We start from the raw sequence: 27374 nt of genomic DNA, 5'->3' as shown, positions 1-27374 counted from the left end.
CTACATTACGACAGTTACTGACGAGAATAAAGGATCCGACAACCACAACTGACAGAACCAGCGTTATTTACAAGATACCATGCAAAGATGGCCCAAAACATTACATGGGACAAACTGGAAGGAAACTAGTCATCAGGATCCATGAACAGCAACTAGCTACCAAGAGACATGACCAAGTATCACTCATTTCAATACACATGGGCAAAGAGGGACACCCCAATTCAACTGAGACAATATAGCCATCCCAGGACAAGCCAAGCAAGGATACGCACGAGAGTTCCTGAGGGCTTGGCACTCAAACCAGAACTGCATTAACAACATGTGGAGCTGGACCCCACATACTAACTGCTAAGAAACAAATCCGGAAGTGATGCCACCCACCCCAACAAACCAAGACACATAAATGACAAGTGGGACAGTACACTGATGCTTCACTGGAGGCGCATTGATGATGTTACCTGGCATGCTGATGCAACGTTTGTGAACAAATGTACCAGCTCAGCGAGCAAGTCAACAACTGCATCAACAACCCGAGTTATTAATCGCCTCAAATACGTTGGGCTATATTTTTGCCACAATTTACGCTGGGATCTTCAAACCTGCCAAGCACAATAATCACGATACAATGTCTCCTAACTGCTACCTCTTGACTGATCTCATTTCAGTCTTTGATATTCTCCGTACTCAGCCTGCTCAGAGATGTTACTACACAGCTCTGGTGATCGCTGACCTCCTCGTTCAAGAGGAGGTACACTACCACCGCACAATTTGAGCTCTCCCTTTTCATTCTCACATTGGCTTTCTTTCCTTTTAATCTTGGCCCTTCACTTGGTTTAGCAATTAAAACTGTGCTTTTTTCACAAAGTTGTGTTTCTGAACTGACCGTCAAACACCCATCGGGCAGTAAGGAACGAGGCAGAGTGTTCAGTTAAATTCTGTGCCAGAAACCCATGTCAGAAACAAGTCTCTTGAAACTGTGCAACTTCAGTCTGTGATCATGGATACAGAACTAGGGCCTGAAATTTCGGTAATGTGGGAGGCACTGGCCTAGTTGTATTATCGCTAGATTATTAATACACAGACCCAGGTAATGTTCTGGGGACCCAGGTTTGAATTTGGCCATGGCAGATGGCGGAATTTGAATTCAATAAAAAGTTGGAATTAAGTGTCTAATGATGACTAAGAAACCATTGTCAATTGTTGAAAAAACCAATCTAGTTCACTCATGCCCTTCAGGGAAGGAAACTGCCATCCTTACCTGGTCTGGCCTACATGTGACTCCAGACCCACAGCAATATGGATGACTCTTAACTGCCCTCTAGATAATTAACGATGGGCAATAAATGCTGGCCTAGCCAGTGATGCCCATAGCATGTGAATGGATTAAAAAAATACATTAATAAGATTATGACAAGATTTGTAGGGAGAACATCATTGATACTTTTACACTCTGATGCTATATTCAGTTTGTTCTTTTCAACGAAGTGGAGTTGGAGTTTACAGACTCCAAGCCAAAGTGTCTTGTGTTTATGTGATTTGCCTTCTGATTTCCCTCTACTCTCCCACTAATTTCTTTCTTTTTTTCTCCTAGACGCTCCCAAGTTTCTGTCAACTCAAGTGACCTATTACTCATGGGAAGGGAATTCAGTCAACATCAGCTGTGATGTCACAGCCAACCCTCAGGCTTCCATCCACTGGAAGAAAGAAGGTGTTGTCCTCTCTGATATCAATAAATCTGACGTCAGTATTTACAAGAAAGGCACCAAGATCCTTCTGGAGGTGGGTTAGAGGTTGTGTAAGGGCTCAGGTTGGAAAAAAATATGGACCAGGTCTGAGCAGGAGAAACTCATTGACAACTTAGATTCTCTTTGCTCTTCCATGAACATTCTCCTGTTCAGCATCGGCCCTAAGCTAGGGAGTGCCTTCCTTAACTCTCTTCTCTCTTCCACCTCTCAGTCCTACTTTGAAACACTGTTCAAAACCTATTACAACATCCTAATGTCTGCTTATGTTTACAGAATCACAGATTTGCTATGGTACAGCAAGTGGTCATTCAGCCCATTGCACTGGTTCTATAACCCAGTGTCAATTTCCTGCCTTTTCCCCATATTCCTGCTCACCACATTGCTTGGAATAAAACTTTATTCTGATGCAGTTCTTCCGGAGCACTTTCAGTTGTTTTATTAAGTTTCAGGCGCTATACATATGTACTTTGTTATTGACAGATAGTCTTTTGACATTTTTTCCTCGATTATAGTTCTTGGCAGTGAAACAAGTGAGATTCAGACATACTTTTCAAAACCTACTTTCTTTAAACTACATATCTCTTAGCCCTTGCTTTCCTTTTTGTGATGACGAGGCTGATGGGAGCAGGGACCAACCAATTAATTTTGGCATGTGTCATGATCACTAGCGTAATGTGCTAGGAATCAAATCTCACTTTCCTGGAGCTGCCACAAAAATTTAGATTTTTATAAGAGTAAGCAGAACTCCTCAATTTACCTCTTTCGAACCCAGATTGACAAAACAAAAACAGAGACTGGGTTTCTGTACATAATAAGAATTGCTATTTATTAGAAATAAATAGATTCTTACAACAATTTTGTTACGGACTGTCTTTAACTCTATTCGGGAACACTCTACCCCCATATAAGACATCTTTCTACACAATTTCACAAGTAGACACAAAAATACATGGATGCTTTCGGAAGAGGAAAAGGCTGGGAAGGCAGTTTAATAGTCCCTGTCCACAGATAATCCTTTTGGCTTGTTAGCATCTGCAACTCCTCGAACTTCCTTATCCTGGTACTTTCATTTGTTTGTATGAGGCACAGAATGACTGGTTCACAGATTATAAAGTCTCTGATTTATTGGTTAAGCGCCACAGTTCACACCAACTAATGAAGGTAAACCAATTGGCTTTCTTCAGGCTTAAGGTTTTTTTTTAACTAGAGAAAAGGACAGCTCCTTCCTTTTTGGAGGTCATTTGAACCAAATATATAGACACAAACTAGTTGGTTTCTTGGGAGCCAATCACATAGCTGTTAGCAGAAGACCTTTCCCAGAGGCAACTTGTCAACACTTTAGAGACCAAGTGACTACTTCCTGTTGCCGAAACTCTCTTCACACGTACATCTTGGTTGCAGCTCATGCGTAGTAACCTTCCCCACTGTTTGAACAAATAGCAGAGTAAACAACACTTACAATGAGCATCAAGAAACTTGCCTTTAAAAAGTGCAGGAATGCATTCCGAATACATGATTTTTGCAACAATCTTTTTCACATTTCAGTCCACAATTAAAAATACAAAACAAAAACAACCTTTACACATGCACTTACCCACACTTCACTCAATCCAGTCTACTGTATTCGCTGCCCACAATATGGTCTCCTATACACTGGGGAAACAAAGTGCAGACTGGTGACTGCTTTGCAGAACACCCACGTTCTGTCTACAAAAAAGACCCTGAGCTCCTGTTGCCACCATGATGTTCCCTAGCCAATATTGCTGTCTCAAGCTTGCTGCAGTGTTCCAGTGAAGGTCAACACAATCTGGAAGAGCAACAACTTATTTTCCACTTGGGAGCTCAGTAGCCTTCTGGATTCAATATTGAGTTCAACAATTTTAGGCCTTCAGGCATATTCTCCCATGTCCTTACCCCAAACCCCACATACCAGGCCCTGTTATCACATGGGCTGCTAGCACACACAGCCCATTGTCAGTTACTCATAGCATCCATTGGTAGCTATTCATTCCCCAGATTGGCATTTACCTAGTCCTTTGTCTATCCAACCATTCTTGTCTGTATTTGGGCGCTATCTGCACCTATCATTTACACCTCCCCCACCCCAAATTCTGCACAAATATCAACCTTTTCCAAGCTAGCATCAGTTCTGAAGAAGGGTCACTGGACCTGAAATGTCAACTCTGATTTCGCTCCACAGATGCTACCAGACATGCTGAGTTTTTCCAGCAACTTCTGCTTCTGTTTCTGAACATCCGCAGTTCTTTCAACTTTTTACCTTTACATATGTGGTGCCTTGCCTCCCTTTTGGGTATTCCAGGCTTCTCATGGGCAGTTCTTTAGATTTGTTAAGCTGTATGAGTAACAGGTTGAGGCTCCCCAGCAGTAATTCATACTCAGAAAATCTGCTCCTGACCACAGAACCTAGAGAGATAAATGTAGGAAGTTGTGTTCATATTAAGAGTTTCATTGGCTGCCATGTGTGTACATTGGGAATTGTGAGTGGGATCCACACTGTTTTACATCTATTACATATTTGGATTGGAAATCACGGGCTTCTCGTGATTGTGTTTTGCAACGAGTGCTCAGGAGGCTGAAACAGTCTGCTCAGAGCATGTGATGGTAAAGTTCTCCCTCAGAGCTTTTATAGATATACTTTATAAGTTGTCTCTGAGATTATCATCGAAAATATTATTAATTCTCTGCTTTTTCATGGTCATGGCTGTAAATGGTTTTATTTCTCTCAGAACTATATTCCTTTATAATAACTAACAGTGAAAGATTGAATAACTCAGTCTTGTGGCTCAGAACGGTTAGGGCTAGGTTAGGTTAGGTGAGAATTTTGTCCATTGTACCTCTGCTAGTTTTTTTTTATGAAATAGTGATTTGCACTAACCCTGCTCTTTCCCCTTAGCTCTACAAACTTTTCTGCTTTTCAAGTATTTATTCAATTCTCTTTGAAATATGTTCTTGACTCTGCTTTTGCCACTACCTGTTCTGTAGTGATTGTAATGAAGTCAGGGAGATGGACGTTATAGAGTATGAGTACCCTAATTAGGGCTGTTAACCGAGTCCAATCAGAGAGCCCTGGCTGACAGGAGTGTCAAAGATACTGTTCACTGAGAGAGCTGGATCAGTGTCAAGGACTTTCTAAGTGCTAATAAGGGCTAACTTGGCGACTCAATACTGGCTTCTGTGAAGTTATTTCATGTTCAACCATTATATTCCAGATTATATGAATTCATTGTATCTCAGATATGTTCTTCATTTGACAGTTTTTTTTAGAACAGAAAAGCACAATAAAAGGCACTTTGGCCCACTATACCCGTGCCAACAATGATGCCATTCTAAACATAGAATAAATCCCATTTGGCTGCACATCGTGGTCTACCTGGTCATGTGTCTTTTGTCAGTGACCTTTCATTATCAATCCAACTGCCAATGGAAATGAGACAAAAAAAAACTATAGATGCTGGAATTCAAGGTAGATAAACAGGAGGTTGAAGAACACAGCAGGCCAGGCAGCATCTGGAGGAAAGGAGCAGTCAATGGAAGGGTAATACCCGAAACATTGACTGCTTCTTTCCTCCAGATGCTGCCTGGCCTCCTAAGTTCTTCCAGCCTCCTGTTTATCTGCCAATGGAAATTACTTTCCTTATTTGTTCATTTATTGATAGTGTCAGCCTTGACTCAGTTGATAATCTATTTGCTTTTTCCATCACAAGGCTCTGGATTCAAGTCCCACTCCAGAGATGTGAACATAAAAATCACAGCTGACTTTCCAGTTCGGTACTGAGGGAACACTGCAATATCTGAGTTGCCATTTTCCCAAAGCCCTCTTCAACTGAGGCCCAAACTGGTTGGACATAAAAGACCCTATTGGAAATGTTTTGAAGGAGAGCAGAGGGTTTACCCCTGTGTCTTGCTCAATATTTCTCTCAACCAAAATTGCAAAATGCAGAGTGTTCAGCCATTACCATGTTCACGACTGTGGGAGCTCAGTGTGCAAATTAGCTGAAGTTCCCTATATTGCAAAAGTGCCTAAACTTCAAAAAGTATTTAATTAGCTGTAAAAACTTTGAGGTGTCGGCACTGTAGAAATGCCAGTCTTTTTATTTAGTGTTAAAACTTTCATATTATGAGACATTTATTAAACCTCTACTCCAAGAAGAATCCTTCGAGCTTCTCTTGTCCTATCATAAATAAAGTGTAGACCAAAAGCTATGTCTTTAGGTCCAGATCCTGCTTTCTTCCTTTCTTAGTTTTGATCCACTTATCTTGGAACTCTCAGTAACTATATTAGGAACAACCACTTCCCATTATCTAGCATTTTTGACCTCACTATATTCAAGGTTCTCAAACTCTAACTTTTTCCAATGACACATCAGTCCACTCTACCACACTCTAGACATTAACATTTTCTTTGTTATTCGGCTAATTTCAGCATTCTGCAGTGAACTTGTGTGTATAAATGGTGTTGGCAGATGGAGTTTAATTTAGGTAAATGTGACGTGTTGCATTGTGGCAGTCAAACCAGGGCAGGACTTACACAGTCAGTGGTATAATGGTCGGGCCCGGGTAAGTGTTATAGAACAAAGAGATCTAGGTCACAGGTTCATAGTTCCTTGAAAGCGTAGTCACAGGTAGACAGGACTGTGAAGAAGACTTTTGGCATGCTTGCATTCATCTGTCAGAGCACTGAGAAAATGAGTTGGGACATCTTATTGCAGCTGTACAAGACATTGAAAAGACCACTTTTGAAGTATTATGTACAGCTCAGGTCAACCTACTATAGAAAGGATATGATTAAAGTAGAAAGAGTGCGGGAAAGATTCATTAGGGTACTACCTGGACTGGGAGGTTTGAGTTATAAGGAGAAATTGGAGAGGCTGGGACCTTTTTCCCTGGAGCATAGCAAACTGAGGGCTGACCTTATAGAGGTCTATTAAATCCTGAGAGGTACAGATAAGGTAAATAGCCAACAGCTTTTCCCCATTGTAGGGGAGTCTAAAACTAGAAGGCATAGGTTTAAGGTGAGAGGAGAGAGCTGCAAAAGTGTTCAGAGGGGCAATTTTTTCACATGGAGGGTGGTGAGTGTCTGGACCAGGCTACCAGAAGTAGAGGTGGAGGTGAGTACAATTTTGTCATTTAAGAAACATTTGGAATATTTCTTGTTGAGGTACATGGATGGGACAGGGATGGAGTGATATGGACCAAACGCAGGCAAATGGGACTAGATTAATTGTGAAAACTGGGCGGCATGGACAAGTTGGGTCAAAGGGCCTGTTTCCATCCTATAAACCTCTATGACTCTGTAAGGGAGTGCCATCTTGGTAACTGCATCTGTGGTGTTTGTGAAGACCTCCCTCAAAGACCAAATAGCTAACATTGAAGTCTATTTTACACGGTGAAGAACTAAGAAGGTAAACTTTATATAGCACAGCTCAGAGGAACACTGCCCTCCTCTTGATTAGAAATATTTGCTGAATTACACAGAATTTTAAACCACAAGAATAGGCTATTCCACTTGCTTGTTCAGTGTTTCTGCTTATGCACCTTGTAGTGTCACATTATTTTATTTCAATTCGTCCTATTGGCATAACTTTCTATTCTTTTCTCCCCGACATCCTTATCTAGCATTCCGTTAAATGCATCTCTGTTAATTGCCTTAACTGAAATATCTTCATAGAAGCTGATATTCCATCACCAAGTTACCGTTTACTTACACATGGAGAGTCCTTGACACTGATCCAGCTCCCTCAGAGCCAGCTCTCAGAGTGAACAAAACCTCTGACGCTCCTGTTTATATCTGTCAGCCAGAGCTTACTGATTGGACCAGATTAACAGCCCCAGTCAGGGAACTCATATTCTAAGAGATCCACTACATCAACTATTCTGAGCATTTCTATGGGAAAATTAGCCTGGACATGACATCTAGGGTCAAACCTAATGGTGCACTTGTGTGAGGATTCTCAATGCCATTTCTAATCGCAGCCAGAGTGTCTTTCAGTCTGTGAGGGGAAGGTGAGGCACTGAAACAAACAAAGAATACAGGAGGGCCGCTTATTAAAAGTGCTTCCACTCTCAAATGAATTGAAAATGAATAAATCAACAGTTCTCAGAAAATTTGACTCTTTTCCAAGCAGGTGTAATGTATTAGGCATGAATAGGCTGTTTGATCTCCACCTGTCAGAGCAGTCCATATTATTGCAGTTCTTCTCTGAGATTAATAGCCAGGTTGGTGAAAAGGCAACATTCAGTCTTGCTCTAAATAAAAACAGAAAATGCTAGCAATACTCTGCAGGTCTGATAACATCGGTGGAGACAGAAAGAGGGTCACCACTTCAGGACTATGGATTTTTGTCAGAATTGCTTTTCCCCATTTCTTGTCAACTGGAAGCTTTCAATTTTTCAGTTTCTCTCTCCACAGATGCTGAGTCTCTCTCGCCTGTTTTGATTTCAGTTTTCCATGATCCATAGAATTTTGCTTTTGTTTCAATTTTGCTTTTACTGCTGTGCTATAAACACCATTTAAATATTTCCCAGCGTTTTGAAGCAGGAATGTGTAAATTGACTTAATTATGGTAATCACAGCCCACTGTGGAAATTGCTGCAAATGGTTATTATCAACTCACATATAATAGAGACACTGAATGATCCTGTACTGTCATTCCCCTACACCAGCTCAGTTCTGGTGCAGAGAAAGCAAGAGAAAGCAAGAGAAGGCCTTTCTTTTATATAGGGTATTTTTTCCACACCCTTAGGATTCCACAAGAGAAAGATCACAGTCATTTTCCTTGGTACTCAACTGTTTCACAAAAATGTCAAAATATAGAGTCATAACCACTTGAGACTGAGATAAAGATAAGTTTCATCACTGAAAGCATTGTTACTTTTTGGAATATTCTACCTAGAGAACTGTTGATGATCAGTTGATTTTGTTTTTGTTGTCACGTGTACTGAAATACAGTGAAAAGCTTTGTTTACGAGCGGAGCAGGCAGATCACAGCAAGCAAAGGATGTACAGATCAAAAAGACTTAGAAGTGTACAGGTTACATTATTTGAGGCTAAAGTCCATTCAACAATCTGATAACAGTCAGGAAGAAGCTGTTCCTGAACCTGCTGATGCATGTGTTTAGGTTTCTGTATTTTCTGCCTGACGGAGGAGGATGTAGGAGACCATTACCAGGGTGTGATGGGTCTTTGATGATGTTGGGTGCCTTTCTGCAGCAGCGAGCTGTATAAATAGAGTCATAGATGGAAAGTTGGCTTCTGTGATGGTCTGGGCTGTGCACACCACCTTCTGTAGTTTCTTACGTTCCTGGGCAGAGCAGTTGCCATACCAGGCTGTTATGAACCCGGACAGTATGCTTTCAATGGTGCATCTGTAGAGGTTGGCATGGGATGTAGTGGACATGCAAACTTTCCTGATCTGCCTGAGGAAGAAGAGGCATTGTTGTGCCTTCTTGACTGTCGTATTTACGTGGGAAATTCAGGACAGGTTTTAGGTTATCATCACTCCGAGGAACATGATGCTGTTCACTCTCTCAACCTCAGCTCCGTTGATATAGATGGGGACGTGCTCTCCTCCGTTCTTTCTGAAGACAACGATCTGTTTTTTAGTTTCGATGACATTGAGAGACAGATTGTTTTCATTGCACCACGTCACTGAGCCCCCAATCTCCCTTCTGTATTTTGGCTCGTCGTTGTTAGATATCCGTCCCACTATGGTGGTGTCATCAGCGAACTTGTCGACGGCATTCATTTGGAATTTAGTAACACAGTTGAAGGTGTACAGGGAGTACAGTAGGGGCTGAGGATGTATCCTTGGAGGGCTCCAGTGTTGAGTATTATTGTGGAGGACGTGCAGTTACCTATCTTCACTGATTGTGGCCTGTGGGTCAGAAAGCTGTGGATCCAGTTGCAGAGGGCAGAGCCAAGACCAAGGCCATGCAGTTTTGAGATCAGTCTGGAGGGGATAATGGTGTTGAAGGTGGAGCTGTAGACAATGAGCAGGAGTCTGACGTCGGTGTCTTTGTTGTCCAGATGTTCCAGGGATGAGTATAGGGCTAGGGATATGGCATCCTCTGTGGACCTGTTATGTCGCTGGGCAAAATTTAGGGGATCGAGGCAGGTTGGGAGACTGGAATTGATGTGGGCCTTGATCAGACTCCCAAAGCACTTCCTGATTATTGAAGTCAGATCTATTGGGCTGTAGTCATTAGACACATTGCATGTGTTTTCTTGGGTATGGAGATGATGGCGATCTTCTTGAAGCCGGTGGGGACTTCAGCTTGTAGGAGGGAGAGGTTGAAGATGTCGGTGAGTACCTCCGCCAGTTGGTCCACACAGGATCTGAGTGCTCGGCCGGGGACACCATCCAGGCCCATCACTTTCCTTGGGTTGACTCCCAGGGAGACCGATCTGATGTCTGAAGCGGTGAGAGCGAACTTAGCATAGAAAGCATTGAGTGTGTCAGGGAGGGATGTGTCATTGTCCGTTATCTTATACTGTTTCATTTTGTATCCCATAATGTTGTTTAGGCCTTGCCATAGATGGCGGGAGTCTGTGTGGTATGTCTGTGCCTCTAACTTGGTCCGGTACTGCCTCGTGGCCTCCCTGATGGCTTTGTGGAGGTCATATCTGAATTTTCTGAATTGGTCTGGGCCACCAGACTTGAATGTTGCACTTCTGGTCTTCAGTAAGGAGTGGGTTTTCTGATTCATCCAAGGTTTACGGTTGGGGAACACTTGGATTGAATTGTTTGGTACACAGTCCTTCACGCATTTGCTAATGAAGTCGGTGACGGTGGAAGCGTACTTGTAAGTCTGTTCAAGAGAGAAGTCAGTAGATTTTCAGATACTAAGCAAGTCGGTCATAGAGCCAAAGAGGTCTATAGCACATTCACTGGGTCAAAAACAAGCACCTAACTATTCTAATCCCATTTTCCAGCACTTAGCCATAATCTTGTATACCTTGGCATCATAAGTGAACATTGAAATGCTTCTTTAGTGTTATGAGAGTTTCTGCCACTGACATCCTCACAAGCAATCAGTTCCAGATTCCCAACAACTTCTGAGTAAAAAAAAATGTTTTCCTCATGTACCCTTCTCGACCTCCTGTTCCTTACCTTAAATCTGTGCCCCCTGGTCATCGATTCCCTCCATCAAGGGAAAGAGTTCCTTCCTATCCACCCTATCTTTGCTCCTCATAATTGTTTGCATCTCAATCCATCTCCTCTCAATCTCCTCTGCTCTAAGGAAAACATCTCCAGTCTGTCCAAACTGTCTTCTTTACTAAAACTCTCCAGCCAGGCAACATCCTCGTACATCTCCTCTGCACCCTCCAGTGCTGTCACATCCCTCCTATAATTTGGATTCCAGAACTGCACACAATGCTGTTGTTGCAGCCCTACCCAATATTTTACGCTGAATTGAGGGACTGGGGAACAGAAGGTGAAGGTGCAGCTGAAGTAGAAGAACAGTCACAATTGTACAAAATAATGGAGCTGGAAAACAGTAATAGGTGTAGCAGTTTGTGGGCCAGGAGCATGGACTTTTCATGAATCCTGCTGAAAACACTGTCACTGGTTTTCCATGTATTGAATTCATAGATCATAGAAACTGTACAGTGTAGAAACAAGCCCTTCAACCCAATCATCAGAACATCCCACCCAGATCCATTCCCCCTAATCTACACATCCCTGAACACTACAGGCAATTTAGCATGGCTAATCCACCTAGCCTGCACATCTTTGGACTGTGGGAGGAAACTGGAGCACTTGGAGGAAACCCACGCAGACACAGCGAGGCAATGGCCTAGTTGTATTATCGCTGGACTGTTAATCCAGGGACCCAGATAATGTTCTGGGGACCTGGGTTCGAATCCTGCCATGGCAGATGGTGAAATTTGAATTCAATAAACATCTGGAATTAAGAATCTAATGATGACCATGAATCCATTGTCAGTTGTCGGAAAAACCCATCTGGTTTACTAATGTCCTTTAGGGAAGGAAACCGTCACCCTTACCTGGTCTGGCCTACATGTGACTCCAGACCTATAGCTATTAGGGATGGGCAATAAATGCTGCCTAGCGAGCGACGGCCTCATCCCGTGAATGAATAAAGAAAAAAAAAGACACAGCAAGAATATGCAAACTCCACACAGACAGTCATCCGAGGGTGGAATTGAACCTGGGTTTGTGACGTGCCACCATGCCACCCTAATTGAATGAGTACAGTGTGAAGTTTGTAAGTCACCACTTGCAGTGCCATTTTAGGTACAATGGTACCTCGGTACAGCTTGTAACAATCTTACCAACACAAGACTGTCCCACAATAGGATTTACAGTCATCAGAGGAACACAGGATTGTCTATTTACTTGCCATAGAAAACTGAAGTAAAACAATATAGACATACTTAAGGGAAACTAGATATGTGCATGATGAGGAAGGATTAGAAGGATAGTTTGATTAAGAGACAAATAGTATAGATCAGATGGGTTGAATGGTCTGTTTCTGTGCTGTAGAATTCTATGTATTACTATTTCAGTACTTCACTGACAAGACAATCTAAAGACAGGGATCATAATTATAAGATAGTCATTAAGAAATTCAGGAGGATTTTTGTTTTTTAACGGAGAACAGTTGGATGGGTGATCTTATTAAAACTGACAAGACCCCGAGTGTGAAAAAAAAAACTTTTTTCAAAAAGAGAGAGAAACATAAAGCAGATAACCACAGCCATTTAGCTTAAGCTAAATCATTGGAAAAATGTTAGAATCCATTATAAAGGATGTAATAGCAAAAACTCTGAGTTAGACTGAATTTTGATCACTAAAGGAGTCGGACATTGTGGGTGCAGTCAGGCAGATAGAACAGCCATAGCCAGATCAATCATAAATTCTTGTGAAGCCAAATGGCCAAATGCATTAGATAGCCAAATGGTCCAGTCCTGCTCCTAAGCCCTTTGAAAGTGGAATTTTCTATTATAAGGAGTAGCTGAGGTGAGAACCAAGGAACCATTGAAGGAAGAAACTAAGTAAATAACTAGTAGTACTATCGCTGGACTATTAATCCAGAGATCCAGATAATGTTCCAAGGACCCAGGTTCAAATTCTGCCATGGAAGATGGTGGAATTTGACTTCAATAAAAATTTGGAATTAAGGGTCTAAGGATAGCCATGAATCCATTGCCATTGTCAGGAAAAACCCACCTGATTCACGAATGACCCTTAGGGAAAGAAACTGCTATCCTTACCTGGTTTGACCTACTTGTGACTACAGACTCACAGCAATGTGGTTGACTCTTAAGTACGCTCTGGGCAATTGTAGATGAACAATAAGTGCTGACCTAGACAGAGATGCCTACATCCAATGAATAAAAATACATAAATACAGGAGATAGGAAGAGATGATATGGTGATAGAAGGTAATGGCTGATTGTAGACCAGTTGGTGTTTCTCTGCTCTATGTTCCAATGATCAGTCTGGATTTTGAGTGAAGCCTTTTTCGTTTTAAATGTAATTTAGAGGAAGTGCAACTTATGCTTCAGAGCTGGAACTTTGTGTTCTTTTTAATTGCACCTTCACTTTCCTAATGACATTGATGTCAATTTGTATTTTCAACTCAAACTAAGAAATGAAATCAAAATATTATGAGGGAAGCAGCTTTGACATTGTTTTAATAATGAAATGGCTATCCTGTTAATCTTATTAGAGCAGTATAATGAAACTAAATGCCATTCCATCGTTCAGCTGTTGTTCCTTCAATTAAATTCAGGGCATAAGGGGGAGGTGATGGTGCAGTGGTATTATCGCTGGACTGTTAATCCAGAGACCCAACAACATTCTGGGGACCTGGTTCAAATCCTGCCATGGCAGATAGTGGAATTTGAATTCAATAAATATCTGGAATTAAGCATCTAATGATGACCGTGAATCCATTGTCAGCAGGGGAAAAGCCCATCTGGTTCACTAATGTCCTTGAGGGATGGAATACTGCTATCCTTACCTGGTCTGGCCTACATGTGACTCCAGACCCACAGCAATGTGGTTGACTTTTAACTAATTAGGGATGAGCAATAAATGCTGCCTAGCCAGCAACACCCTCATATTGTAAATGAATAAGGGAAAAACAAAGATTGTTATCTCATTTTGTAAACTGAATGGCCCTCTTTGGGAGATACTTTTGGGAAAGTAAGTGGTCATTAATGTTTTGTAGACATTTTTCTTTCATTTTATTTATTCTTGATATCTGGGCAGCATAGGTGGGGCCAACATTTTTTGCCTTTCCCTATTTACTCTTGAGAAGGTGGTGGTGAGCTGTCTTCTTGAACCAGCCCATCCCATGTACTGCAGGTAGACCCACAAGGCCATTAGAGAGGAAATTTCAGAATTTTGACCCAGCGACACTGACAGAATGGTGATATATTTTTCAAGCCAGTAGTCCAGTGATCCAAAATTTTAATTCTATTTTCTCTCCACAGATGCTGCCAGATCTGCTGATTTTTCACAGCTATTTCTGTTTTTGTTTCTGATTTCTGGCATTTTGTTTTCCTTTCTAAATGGAAGTAGTTGCGGGTTTGGAAGGTGCTGTCCAACAATCTTTGGTGAATTTCTGCGGTGCATCTTGTAGATAGGACACACTGCCAATACCGAGCGTCAATGGAAAGGGAATGGATGTTTGTGAATGTAATGCCAATTAAGTGGGCTGCTTTGTCCTGGAAGGTGTCAAGTTTCTTGAGTGTTGTTGGACCCATCCACACAAGTGGGGAGTATTCCATCACACCCCTGACTTGTGCCTTGTTGATGGTGGACAGGCTTTGGGGAGTCCGGAGGTGAGTTACTCCCCGCATTATTCCTAGCCTCTGACCTGCTCTTGTATTTGCATAGATAGCCCAGGCCAGTTTCTGGCCTTCAAAGATGTTGGCTTCATAAATTGTCAATCCTTCTGCATATTTGATATTCCTACATATACAGGGTCAACTATAGTCCTCTATTCTCCAAAGGAAAAGAGCAAGTAAGTCAAGGTAAAGGCAAAGTTGCAATAGTCTTACCAGCCCATGGGGCTGCTCTTTCACTACAAAGAGATGACTGGTGGTGGTTTAACCTGAGGGTGACCACACCTCAGGTGAGAGGAGAGGAAGAGGAAGCACATCCTTCATGGTAACCTCAACAGGTGTGGGAATTGAACCCACACTGTTGGCATTATAGATCAGTCACATAGTCAGTTAAGCTAAACAAAACACAAGTAAATTAGAGTCAATTTTGTTCCAACTCACTGCCAGCCCATGCCACATGCTTTGCTCAGCCCCCTCTCTACAAACTCATCTAGTATCCACCTTGGATGAAACTCAAGAGATAAGATAACATCACATAATTTAATGTGTCTCTTGACATCATTACACCATTAATTTCACATTCATGTTAATAAAACAAAGTAAATTATTGAAATTCCTTCAACCAATCCCTTGTGCAAGCAAACACTTGTATTCTAAACTTTTTGATATATTTGACAATTCTTTGACAGCTTTGATAGTTTCAATGAATTTATGCATATTTTAGCCACATGCTTGCCTACTCTTTATAATGCCAGAGGGTAATGGATCCACTGGAGAGGCCAAATGGTATTATCATTAATCTATTAATCCAGAGACCCATGTAATGTTCTTGGGACCTAGGTTAGAACCCTGCCTTTGGAGATGGTAGAATTTGAATCTAATATAAAAAAAAAGACTTGAATTAAGATTCCAATGATGACGATTGTTGGGAAAACCCAATCTCGTTGACTAATGCCCATGAGAGAAAAAATCTGCCAACCCTAGCCGGTCTCGCCTGCATGTGACTCCAGACAGACAGCACTCCAGTTGACTTTTACCTGGTCTCTGAAATGGCCTAGCAAACCACTCAATAGTAACAATCACACTTGGACTACAGAAGCAAGAAGGCATCTCACCACCACCTTCTCAAGGACAACTAGTGATGGACAATAAACACTGGCCTAACCAGTGCCACTCACAACCCATGACTGAATAATTAAAAACCCATCCTCAGAGCACTGGAGTTACCTCAATGCAGCAGAACTCACTTCCTCCCACTCAAGTTGTCCTGTGACCAAATCATAGGTCTATCTCTCCTGAAAAATCAGGTACCCTGTTTGTCCAGAATAAATTCATTGAAAACAATCATACCTGCTTTGCACACTCCAGTTTCTCAACAGTGGAGATACCAAAATCAGGTTTTAAATGGAGATAACCGATCATTTAAATGGGAACCATCCTTATGTTTGAAGTCCAGGGCATCTACATACCTTGCCCCTGTGTAATTTGGAAATTATACATGCAGGGAAGGGTTTATGGTACTTGGGGACTTTGCCATTTTGATCTGTCGGCTGCATGTAAGAAAGTCATTAATATATCTAATAAGGAATGCTCCAGATATGTCTTTGTCCATAGTGTGGCAATAATGTGGGACTTAATACTACAAGGAGTGGTTCAGTTGTACAGTATTGATATATTTAAGAGGGAGCTAGGTAAGTGTATGAGAGAGAAAGGAATAAGAAAGTATCACAAAAGAATCAGATGAGGGGGGTCTTATGTGGAACATAGACTCCACAGCACTGGAATATTCTACACTTCAACCTGTTTACTATAGCAGTTAATATGGACTTTCAAATTTTAACTTCCATCACCTGTTTGTTACCCCTAAGACCTTTCATGGACTGAATGCTTTTTTAAAGGAAAAACATGGACCTTTCTGGCCACAGTGATTTGATTTGATTTATTCTTGTCATATGTACCTAAATACACAGAAAAGTTTTGTTTTGCATGTAGTGACCATAGGGTGAACACAGCAAGGCATACAAAGTTATGGTTGCACAGGAGTTGCACAGAAGCAAGGTTACCATTAGATTTGAAATTTGAGATGTCTATTCAGCAATCTAATAACAGTGGGGAAGAAGCTATTCTTGAATCTATTGGACATGTGTTTAAGCTTTTGTAACTACTGTCTGGCAGAAGAGGTTGGAAGAGATTATAACTGGGGTGGAAGGGGTCTTTGATGTTGTTGACTACTTATCTGCGGCAACAAGAGGTGTAGATGGTGTCTATAGATGGGAAGTTGGCTTGCATGATGGTCTGGGCTGTTTTCACAACTTTCTGCAGTTTCTTACAGTCCTGGGGAGAGCAGTCATGGTGCATCCAGGTAGAATGCTTTATTTGGTGCATCTGTAAAAGTGGGATGAGAGTTTATCAGGGGATATGCAGGAATGTAGAAACAAACACAGAAATTGCTGGAAAAGTTCAGTAAGTCTGACAACATCTGTGAAGAGAAATCAGAGTTAACATTTCTGGTCCAATGACTCTTCCTTGGAACTGATGGCAGCTAGGAAAATGCCAATTTTATGCAGAAGATAGTGTGGAGGGAGGGGTAAGGAGTAAACAATAGATGATTGGGGATAGAGTCCAAAGAGGGCAGGCTTAATAACAAAGTCAGGGTTGGATCCGAGTGCACAAAGTGCAGTCAGTTCAGGGGGAGATAGCTTGGAATGTGTGAGGGGGCAGAGAAATTGAGGCAACCAATGTCATATCAACAGTTCTCAATGAACAGGTCGAGTCCAGGTAGAAGGCTTGGGGAGGGGTGTCCAGATGGAGGGAGTGTGTTGTGGGTGGGTGAAGGGTTCTGTGAGATGGGGAGAGGACTCTTGTCCAAAAAAATGCTCATGGAGGCGAAGACGATGGAAGAAGAGTTCGACGTCATGTCGTGCCTGAAATTCATTAAGGTCGGGATAAAACTGAGGATAGCTGAGTTGCTGAGGATAGAACGTTCAGCATCACAGAACAGAAGGTTAGGAGGGATGGTGAATACGCAACAGGAGATAGGCTTGGGTAGAATTTAGGTTAAAATTAGATCAGCCGTGATCATATCAAATTGCAGAGCAGGCTCAAAAGACTCAGTGGCCTAATTTTATTCCTTGTTCGTACGGTCACCTGACCAGAGATAACATCAACCAAAGTCATCTGCACTGAGATTATAATTTTTATCTAAAGATAGTGAAACTACACAACTGAGTTAATGCAATGTAATTTCTGTGTCTTGTTTTAAATCACACTGGTAGGGTAATTTGGAAATGAAAGGGTCATCTGTCAGTTAGCCAGCTGAAAAGACAATGGAGCCAGACTTTGGAACACACAGTGAGTGGTATTTTAACAACCAGCAGCAGGATAGAGAGAAAGAACTTGGATTGAGGGATTCTTTCTCTCTCATTCTCTCTGTGTTATTCATCACCTCAAAAGACAGTGCCCAGTGTAAAAGCAAATTGGGAATACATCAATTCACCTCTTCACTGATTTCAGGGATGGAGGGCCCAAATCCTTTCTGCTCTCTTGCAACTTCCCCAGAGCACATGGGCAAAATTTTCCAGCATCAGGTTTGTGGAGTGTGGAATTTTCCCGACTCTGCCTTCCCCATTCAGGATCCACAGTTCAGGCTAGGTTCACCATTTTAGGGATGAACCAGGAAAAGATAAGCTTGTGTTTCCCTGGGCACCTACCACTGATGTTCATGTGTTTCTGGTTCTGATATTTTCTGACCATATTCTCACCCTGCCGTGATCAGATGTCAGATTATTGAGTTTGACATGGCCAATTGATGGAAGGCGATAGTTACCTCTATGTCTGAAATACTGTACATGGGGATAACATCCCAGGGTGTGACATTCTATTGGTGCATGAGTCTTCTTGCATAAAAAAATCAAAATATTGCAGATTCTGGGAATTTAGAATGAAAATAGAAAGTGCTAGGGAAATTTTGCAAGTCTGTCAGTACCTGTAGAGAGACAGAACAGAGTTAACTTTTTGAAGAAGTCAAACAATGCAAACGATGGCTCAGTGGCTAGCACATTTGCCTCAAAGCACCAGGAATCTGGTTTTGATTCTACCCTCGGATGACTGTCTTTGTGCAGTTTGCACATTCTCCCTGTGTCTGTGTGGATTTCCTCTGGGTGTTCTAGTTTCCTCCCACAGTGTAAAGATGTGCGGGTTAGGTCAATTGGCCATGCTAAATTGCCCATAGCGCCCACGAGTGTGCAGATTAGATAGATTAGCCATGGGAAATGCATGGCTATGGAGATACGGCAGGGGACTGGCTCTGGGTGGGATGTCGTTCAGAGGATTGGTGTGGATGGACCAAATGGCCTGCTTCCAAACTGTAGGAATTCTGGACTTGAAAGCATTAACTCTGTTTCTCTGACCACAGATACTGCCAGACTTGCTTTGTTTCTCCAGCACTTTCAGCTTTTATTTCAGAGTCCTCCTGCATAGTTTAGACAGTTGATGGACCAACAATCCTCACAGAGCTTGATTAATTTTCTGCTGAATTGATCTCATCCATTTGGCATCTTGAGCATCAAAAATCAGAAGTCTCCCTCAGCCGATAAATTCCAACTACAGTTTTGATTGGTTTAACAACTTCAAAAGCACACTAGTTTCGAAGATGATTCTCTTGACACGCTAATGGAGGAGTTGGAAAGCGCATTACACTAATCAGCTTATGGTCTCTGGCTGCTTACGTTAAAAAAAAACTAATGTCATTGTAAGGGCACTCAGCAATAAGAGACTGTCACATTATGTATGCTATTTATCCTATTTTTAATCTACCAAAGCAGTTGGTCTCTTACCACCTTGCACTCAGAATTACAATTGACTATCTCAAGCAAATAAAACTGGGAAGAAGATAAAAGATCTTATGCATTTCTTTTACTACTTTGTTGTATTCCTGGTTTTGCTTCCTCCTTTGAGCTGCTAAGGTGTTAACTCTGACTCGGATTTCAGGTCAAGCCTCCTACTACAAAAGGTTGGCCACCTTGCAGCATGGTGAAGTTGTGTTGGGAGTTTGGAGTCAGCTGATCAGAGTGGTGTCCCTTCCTGGAAGGAGTCTCACCCCATTTTAGTCAGAAGTATGTTGAGTCTTCACTCCAGATTTCTTCAGCATCCGTGCACAGTGTTACCACAAGTAGGAGATATGCCATTGATATATCCAAAAGGGAAACCAGAAGAAAAGTTTTTACTTTGAGTGTTTAGGCTGTGGCACAAACTACCACTTGGAGCAGTTGAAGCCAATAACACTGATGAATTTAGGAGGAACTTAGAGATGCACATGAGGAGGATACATATGATTGGGTCTTTATTTGATTGGCAAGATGTGACAAGTGGTGATCCACAGGCATCTGGGCTGGAACCTCAACTTTTTACAATGTACATCAATGAAATAGATTGGGGACAGAGGCAAAGACATGGCTGCTACATTAGCAGATAGGAAAAAAAGTATATGTTTTGAAAAAGACGTAAAGACATTGCAGACAGATATAGTTAGGTTGAGTGAGTAGGCAAACATCTGACAGATGTGTTGTGAGAAAATGTGATGTAGTTCACATTGGAAGGAAGAATGGAAAACTAAGTATTACCTAAATGGAGAATGACTGCTGAAATCTGAGGTGCAGAGAGATTTCAGTATTTCTGTGCATGAGTGTCAAAACATGAGCATGAATGTTTAGAGGACCTGATGGCCCAGTGGTATTATTGCTGGACTGTGAATCCAGAGACCCAGATAATGTTTTGGGGTCCGGGTTTTGACTCCTGCCATGGCAGATGGTAAAATTTGAATTCAGTAAAAGAAATCTAGAATTAAGAGTCTAATTATGATCAAGAAACCATTGTTGATTGTCAGGAAAAGCCCATTCATTTCACTGATGCCTTTTGGGGAAGGAAACCTGTCATTCTTACCTGTTCTGGACTACATATGACTTCAAACTCACAATAATGTGGTTTACTCTTAATTGTCCTCTGGAAAAATTCAGGATGGGCAATAAATACTGGCCTGGTCAGTAGTGCCCTCATCCTGTGAATGAATTAAAAATTGGTACAGCATATAACCAAGAAGGTTCATGGGACAAGAAGAATTAAAGAAAAAAGTCAGACTGTTATGCTTCAGTTATATAAGGCTTTAGTAAGCCCACATCCTGAACCGTGTATGTATTTTTGGTCCCTTTATTTAGAAAAGGATGCCAATGCACTGGTGTTAGTTTAGAGGAGATTTAACAGACTGATACCTGCTGGAATGAGTTGGTTATCTTATGAGGAAAGGTTGGACAAACTATGTTTCATGAAAATAACATTACTGCACTGTGATGAGTGATCATCCCAAACCTTTCCCATTGTTTCTTTCACTATTGAGTGAAAGCCCCACGCTCAGATCATTGAATACACTCTGAAATATAAGTGAAGATGGCACTAATGCAATTAAATTTCTTGTGCATTGTTTAAGCAAGTGGTCAATCCATATATTTTGAAAAAGTGATGTGCCCCTGACAGAAGTATTCCATAGTGTTGAATTATGTAGATTTTACAGAACAAAAATATTCCTTTTAGCTGAATTGGACAAGGTCAGTGTTTTTGCTTCACATGAATTTTATTTCATCCTACTAGCATGTCCCGTTTCTACTTATCTCGATTTCCTTTGAATGCAGTTACAAATCATATCTCCATTTCACCACAGGGAAACAAAAACAGAAATTTCTGGGAAAGGTCAGCAAGTCTGGCAGCATCTGTGAAGAGAAATCAGAGTTAACTTTTTGGGTCCAGTGACCCTTCCTCAGAACTGCTGGTAGCAAGGAAAAAGCTTTCACAAGCTTCAAAATCTCCCCTCCCCCTACCGCATCCCAAAACCAGCCCAGCTCGTCCCCGCCTCCCTAACCTGTCCTTCCTCCCACCTATCCCCTCCTCCCACCTCAAGCTCCACCCCCATCTCCTACCTACTAACCTCATCCCGCCCCCTTGACCTGTCCGTCCTCCCTGGACTGACCTATCTCCTCCCTAACTCCCCACCTACACTCACCTTTACTGGCTCCATTCCCGCCTCTTTGACCTGTCTGTCTCCTCTCTACCTATCTTCTCCTCTACCCATCTTCGACCCGCCTCCCCCTCTCTCCCTATTTATTTCAGAACTCCCTTCCCCTCCCCCATTTCTGAAGAAGGGTCTAGGCCCGAAACATCAGCCTTCCTGCTCCTCTGATGCTGCTTGGCCTGCTGTGTTCATCCAGCTCTACATCTTGTTATCTCAGATTCTCCAGCATCTGCAGTTCCTACTATCTTTGTAGCTAGGAAAAAGGTGTTTTTTATGCAGAAGATAAGGTGGGGGGAGGGGGTGAGGAGTAAATGATAGGTGGAGATAGAACCCAAAGAGGGAGAAGAACAATTGGACAGACAAAGGAATGGATAACGATCAGCCTGGGAGAATGAATGCCACTAATGGAGGCAATAAGTGGCTCACCATGGGGAAAGTTTCCCAGTCTTACCGTTCAAACTTTCCCATGGACTCCTGGTTGGATTTACTCATGACTATCTTATATTTATGGCTTCTATTTCTTTGCATCTACCCTGTAAACTTATATCATGACCTTACATACCACAATTATGTCCCCTCTCTTTAGAAGAGAACAGGGTTCCAGCCTGTTCATGATTTCCCAACAGTTATATCACTGCATCTTTCTTGGAAATTATTTCGCATTACCGCGTTATTTCATATTATGGATACTATAACTGAGTAATTAGCTCACAGACTATCGTTCAATCATACAGTGTAGCAACAACCCACGAGATAGAATATGAAACCACTGTGAAGTGAGATGGTTGGACAGGAAATGAAGATTGCTTAAGGGGGGAATAGTATAGTTTTAAGGTACTAGCAAAGAATAAGTTTAAGCAGAAAGTGAGATGTGGTGAGCATTGACTTCAACAGAGCGGTTTTGGCGAAGGAGGCACTTTCGGAGGTAGACAAAGGAAACAAGTTATGAGGAGCAGTCACCATGGAAGTATTAACAAAGTAAAAGCAGAACAGTCAAAGTGCCATTTTTTTTTTAATTGAACCAGCTTTGCATTAAAACACAGCCTGAGATATGGACCACTTAACCAGCAGGGTGCAAGCTAAGAGCTGAAATATTATACTGAGAGAGAAAGCAAGATTTTGAATAGTGAATATTTCTTCAAAAGAATGTCATCAAACTGTGCTGCAAAATGACAGAGCCATTTTTAGGCTTCAGCCAAACAAGCTTGCGTTGTTAACATCTGATTTGTGGAGTTTGGAATGATGTTTGGCTTTCTTAAGATCACTTATTATCCATATTATCTTCAAAGCAAAAGACCTCCAAGAGGAATAGATGATATTCTCTGGGTCAAATCACAATCATATAAGTACTGCAAAAGTGGGAGTTAAACATACATTAAATTATTCTATTCAGTAAGTTATTTTTTCTCTGGTTTTCAATTTGAGGAATTCAGTGCTGTGGAAAAGCAATTTGCACCCAGTGTCAGCAGCAAAGTTCTGATGCAGAATCATTAAAGGATGAAGCATCTCATGATTGTCTTCATCAAGCACTTTCCAGGTAGTTGCTTTACAGGTTGGATGCAGATTTTAAGATACCACAATCACATTTACATGAGTGAAGAAATAGGAAGTGAGAAAGTTCAGTTCTCGTTGTACTCAACCATACAATGGAGATTCAAATTGAGGAATAATTGAGGAATCAATTTTATGCAAAAAAGGCAATTTATATTATGAAACTGTGTTTTTCTTTTTGTTGTACAAAAATAAGTAAAATTGCAGACATGGAAAAAAGCTGCACAGTGGTTATTTTCAGAATGGCCAACTCCCCCAGATGGCCAGGTTTGTTGAAGATTAAACCCCGAGATATTGCTGCAATAAAAAGCCTTTTTCAGTTTTCTTTCAACATGTTTGTTCATTCATTATAAAAATATTAACAATGAAGTAGCAAGATTAGATTGGAAGTGCGAGTTATGCGATAGAGACATCAAAAATATGTTCAGTTAGGATGGGTAACTTTAGTCATGTGTAGTTTTTACGGTTGCATTCACATTATCACAATGCCAAAATACTGCTTTTTTTCCTACTCCTTGCTAACTGCTTTCTGCACAAGCTCAAGACCATAATACATCTGGAATTATAAAAAAATCATCAATTTTCAATCTTGTCTCAACTTTATCTGGTCTATCTCCTTTCCTTTTCCTTGACTTCCCCATTTCTACTCCTGGGGATAGGCTATTGGCCCATATCCACTGCAAACCCACTGCCTCATACAGTTACTTTGACTTTGCATCCTCACACCTGGCTTCCTACAAGGGCTCCATTCCATTCTCCTGCAGTCTTTCTGTGTCTGTCTCATCTGTACCAGTGCTGTCAATTTCCATTGGGATGCCTCTTTTTTATACTCAACCAAGCATTCCCCTTCATTGTTTCTGAAGAAGAGTCTAGGCCCGAAACGTCAGCCTTCCTTCTCCTCTGATGCTGCTTGGCCTGCTATGTTCATCCAGCTGTACACTTTGTTATCTCACACTCCCCTTCATTGTGTTTAGCAGGGCCTTCAGCCATGTCTAACCCATCTCTTGGACTTCTGACCCCTTCATCTCTCTCCCAGAGCAATGATGGGGCTTCTCTTGTCCTTTTCCATCTTTCTAATCACTACATTCAAAGAATCATCCTTAGCCATTTCTGCCAACTTCCAGCTCTACCACTCAACACATGTCCTTCTTTCTTCACTGTCAGCGTTCCACAGGGACTGTTCCCTCCATGATATGCTTGTTCACTCTTCCATCACTCTTAACATTTCCTTAACCTCCCATGGAGTGCCACCACACCTTCCCACACAATTGCAAAAGACCTAATACTTGCCTGTTTTCCCTCTGCTTTGTCCAGGGCCCCAAACACACCTTCCACGTGAAGCAATGTTTTATTTGTATTTGTTTCAATCGAGGCCACTGCATTCACTCTTTACATTAACGAGGCCAAATGTAGACTGAGTGATTGGTTTGCGGAATACCTGTGCTCTCTCTGTAAGAGTGGCCCCAACTTTCCAGTTGCTTGCCATTTCAATGAACCACTTTTCTCTCATGCTAACATTTCAGTCCTGGGCCTGCTGCAGTTTTTCAATGAAGCTGAATGCAGTGAATAAATAACGTTTTCTGCTTAGACACTTTGTACCTTCTGGGACTCACATTGAGTCCAACAGCTTCAGAACATGACCTCTGTCCTCAATATTGATTACAATCACCACCCAATGTGTCATATTGACTTTGTTCTCAGCAAAGCAGAGCCATTTGCTCCTTCTCATTTCTATCAATTAAATCTCTATTTCTATTCTATCACTATTAGTACTCTCTTTGTCTTTTTTCTGGGCACCCTTACCATCTGGTCAACACACCCACTAACTAAAGTATTAATACCATTATTTTCCAGCCCTGTTCAGTTATGAAGAAGAGTCATATCAGACCTGAAATATTAACTCTGTTTCTCTCTCCACAGGTACTGCTAGACCTGCTGAGTTTCTCTCTGTTTTTAATTTCAGCTTTCAACATATGCTGTATTTTGTATTTATTTATTATATTATGATCATGCTTGATTGCACTGTTTTGTCACATAGATTAGACACTTAATGTTTTGTGGCCAGAGCTACCTATGATCAATGGCTTGTTGCCTCAGTACCAGTTGTGTTCATGGAACCATACTAGAAGTGAAAGTCAATGAGTTAGATCTTATTTGAGTGGATCACTTTGCAACATGTGCTATTAGCTGAGCATTTCCTGAATCTTTCAGTTCAGTTGCTGCAGTTTTCTAGAAGGATGATGTGGAGAGGCAGACAGGGGATTTAGAAACTTGGGGAATGGAAGGTTGGAGGGTTTGAGCTATAGGGAGAGGCTGAATAGACTGAGGTGATTTTCCCCAGAGTGTCGGAGGCTGAGGGGTGACTTGAGAGGGATTTATATCTTATGAGGGGCATGCATAGAGTGAATAGTCTCCCCCAGGGTAGAGGAGTCCAAACCTCGAGGACATAGATTTAAAGTGAGAAGGGAAAGATTTAAAAGGGACTTAAGGGGCAATCTTTTCATGCAGAGATTATTGTGTGTATGGAATGAGCTGCCAGAGGAAGTGGTGGAGGCTGGTACAATTACAACATTTAAAAAGCATCTGCTTGGGTATATGAATAGCGAGCGTTTAGAGGAATATGGGCCAAATGCTGGCAAATGGGACTAGAGTAATGGAGGATATCTGGTTGGAATGGCCAAGTTGGACTGAAGGATTTGTTTCCATGTTGTACATCTCTATGACTCTATGACCACCAAAGGCTCCCTTTCACCAATGAGGTATAAGGATTGTGAAAGAGCCAGTGTAACAAAAGAAAAGAAAGATGCATTGGAAAACAAACCAGGCCCAGCAAGGGAAACATGAAGAGAGGGAAGAAATATTGGATGAAGAGAAGGAGAAAGAAGCAGTACCTAAGGGAAATGAGAGATTGATCAAAATAAAACATTATTCTCTTTTAAAATCTACAACAAGTATTTATTCTGTGAGAGAATGAGATTCAATAGTTGGAATTGCTCCTGTTTTGTTGCAGGCAGTTCTTTTAAAATTGTTATATTGATAAAGGAGTTCTTAATGGCTGAACTGTCTGTGTTGTTTTCAACAGATAACTAAGTTGCAAATCCAGAAAGTTGGTCAAAGTAACTGGGAGACTCAAATGAAAATGTTGTTGGTTTGAAGTAATAGCAAGAATGACATAAATTCATCAGCAAGGACGACACAACTGCAATTCTTGCCATATCTCTGGGCGATTTGTACAATAATATAAGTGCAGGTTATTAACTTGCTATTCGTTTTCCAGTCTGATATAAGCCAATGTGTTCAGGAGAGAAGACTAGCAGCAAATTAAAAAACAAATTGGAAACGCAATGTGCAGGAGATTGTAGACACAATGATTTCACGTTGCCATTTTAAATTGTGATCATCACTGGCTTATATGCCATGGTGAAAGAGGCAAGAAAAGAATATTATAATCAATGGACCAGTTCTAATAATCCAGTAGGTTATCAGAAAGAAAAATAATGCCATGATTTCTGTTTCTCTGCTTGAAGATTACTCCAGCTGTGGACAGCGACTTTGGCAGCTACAACTGCACGGCCAGTAACCGAATAGGAACCAGGTCTCAGGAGTTTACCCTCGTTCAAGCTGGTAAGTGAAGGTGTTTTGCAGAATCACTTCTGCTCTGTTCAACAAATATTGATTTTGATAATGGGAGCAGATGAAAGAAAGTGCATGCCAACCATGAATAAAAATTTTGAAAGATGCAACCCTGTCATATTTGCTTAACAACTGCCATGAGTTGCAATTTTTCCTTGTTTTCCATCATTCACACATTACAATTTCAAGGAAAGTCATGTGGTTATGGATGTAAACTTCTTAGTCTTCTCTACTTGCCTTCTTCCTCTAAGGGGAAGCAGTAGGATATGGTTATGTGCTCATTGTAGTAATTCAAAGCCACAGATAAATGCTCTGGCTGTTTAAATTCAAATCCTACCATAAGGGGAAAGAGAAAAGGGAGTGCCAGTGGGAGTAATGGAGTGATTGAGAGGTTATTTAGGTGCAAATGATTTGTATGAAAAACATAAAATGCTGAGAACAGAGCTAAAACTTAACCACATTTTGAGAAGCTTATTTTTCTTCATTCTTTCATGGAATGTGGGTATAAATAATAAAGTCAGCATTTATTGCCCATCATCTGTTC

General features: G+C 41.4%; 1 protein-coding gene and 1 long non-coding RNA gene across 2 annotated transcripts in view; one reads left to right on the top strand and one right to left on the bottom strand.

Annotated features, from left to right (window-relative positions):
* Window positions 1–27374, top strand: part of ncam2 (neural cell adhesion molecule 2) — a 1072172-nt gene that overhangs the window by 1014089 nt on the left and 30709 nt on the right. Inside the window, exons 10-11 of the mRNA XM_048603020.1 lie at window positions 1592–1779; window positions 26725–26821. Coding sequence (XP_048458977.1) covers window positions 1592–1779; window positions 26725–26821 — 285 coding nt within the window. The remainder of the gene's footprint in view (window positions 1–1591; window positions 1780–26724; window positions 26822–27374) is intronic.
* On the bottom strand, window positions 3273–8742 carry LOC125484379. Its single transcript, XR_007263202.1, has 3 exons — window positions 7932–8742; window positions 4024–4169; window positions 3273–3398 (listed from the first exon to the last, which is right to left on the bottom strand). It is a non-coding gene; the product is annotated as an uncharacterized LOC125484379 (long non-coding RNA).

This window comes from Rhincodon typus, chromosome 11 (assembly GCF_021869965.1).
Source record: "Rhincodon typus isolate 14 chromosome 11, sRhiTyp1.1, whole genome shotgun sequence".
Classification (NCBI taxonomy): domain Eukaryota; kingdom Metazoa; phylum Chordata; class Chondrichthyes; order Orectolobiformes; family Rhincodontidae; genus Rhincodon; species Rhincodon typus.
This window is presented reverse-complemented; position numbering and strand designations above follow the sequence as displayed.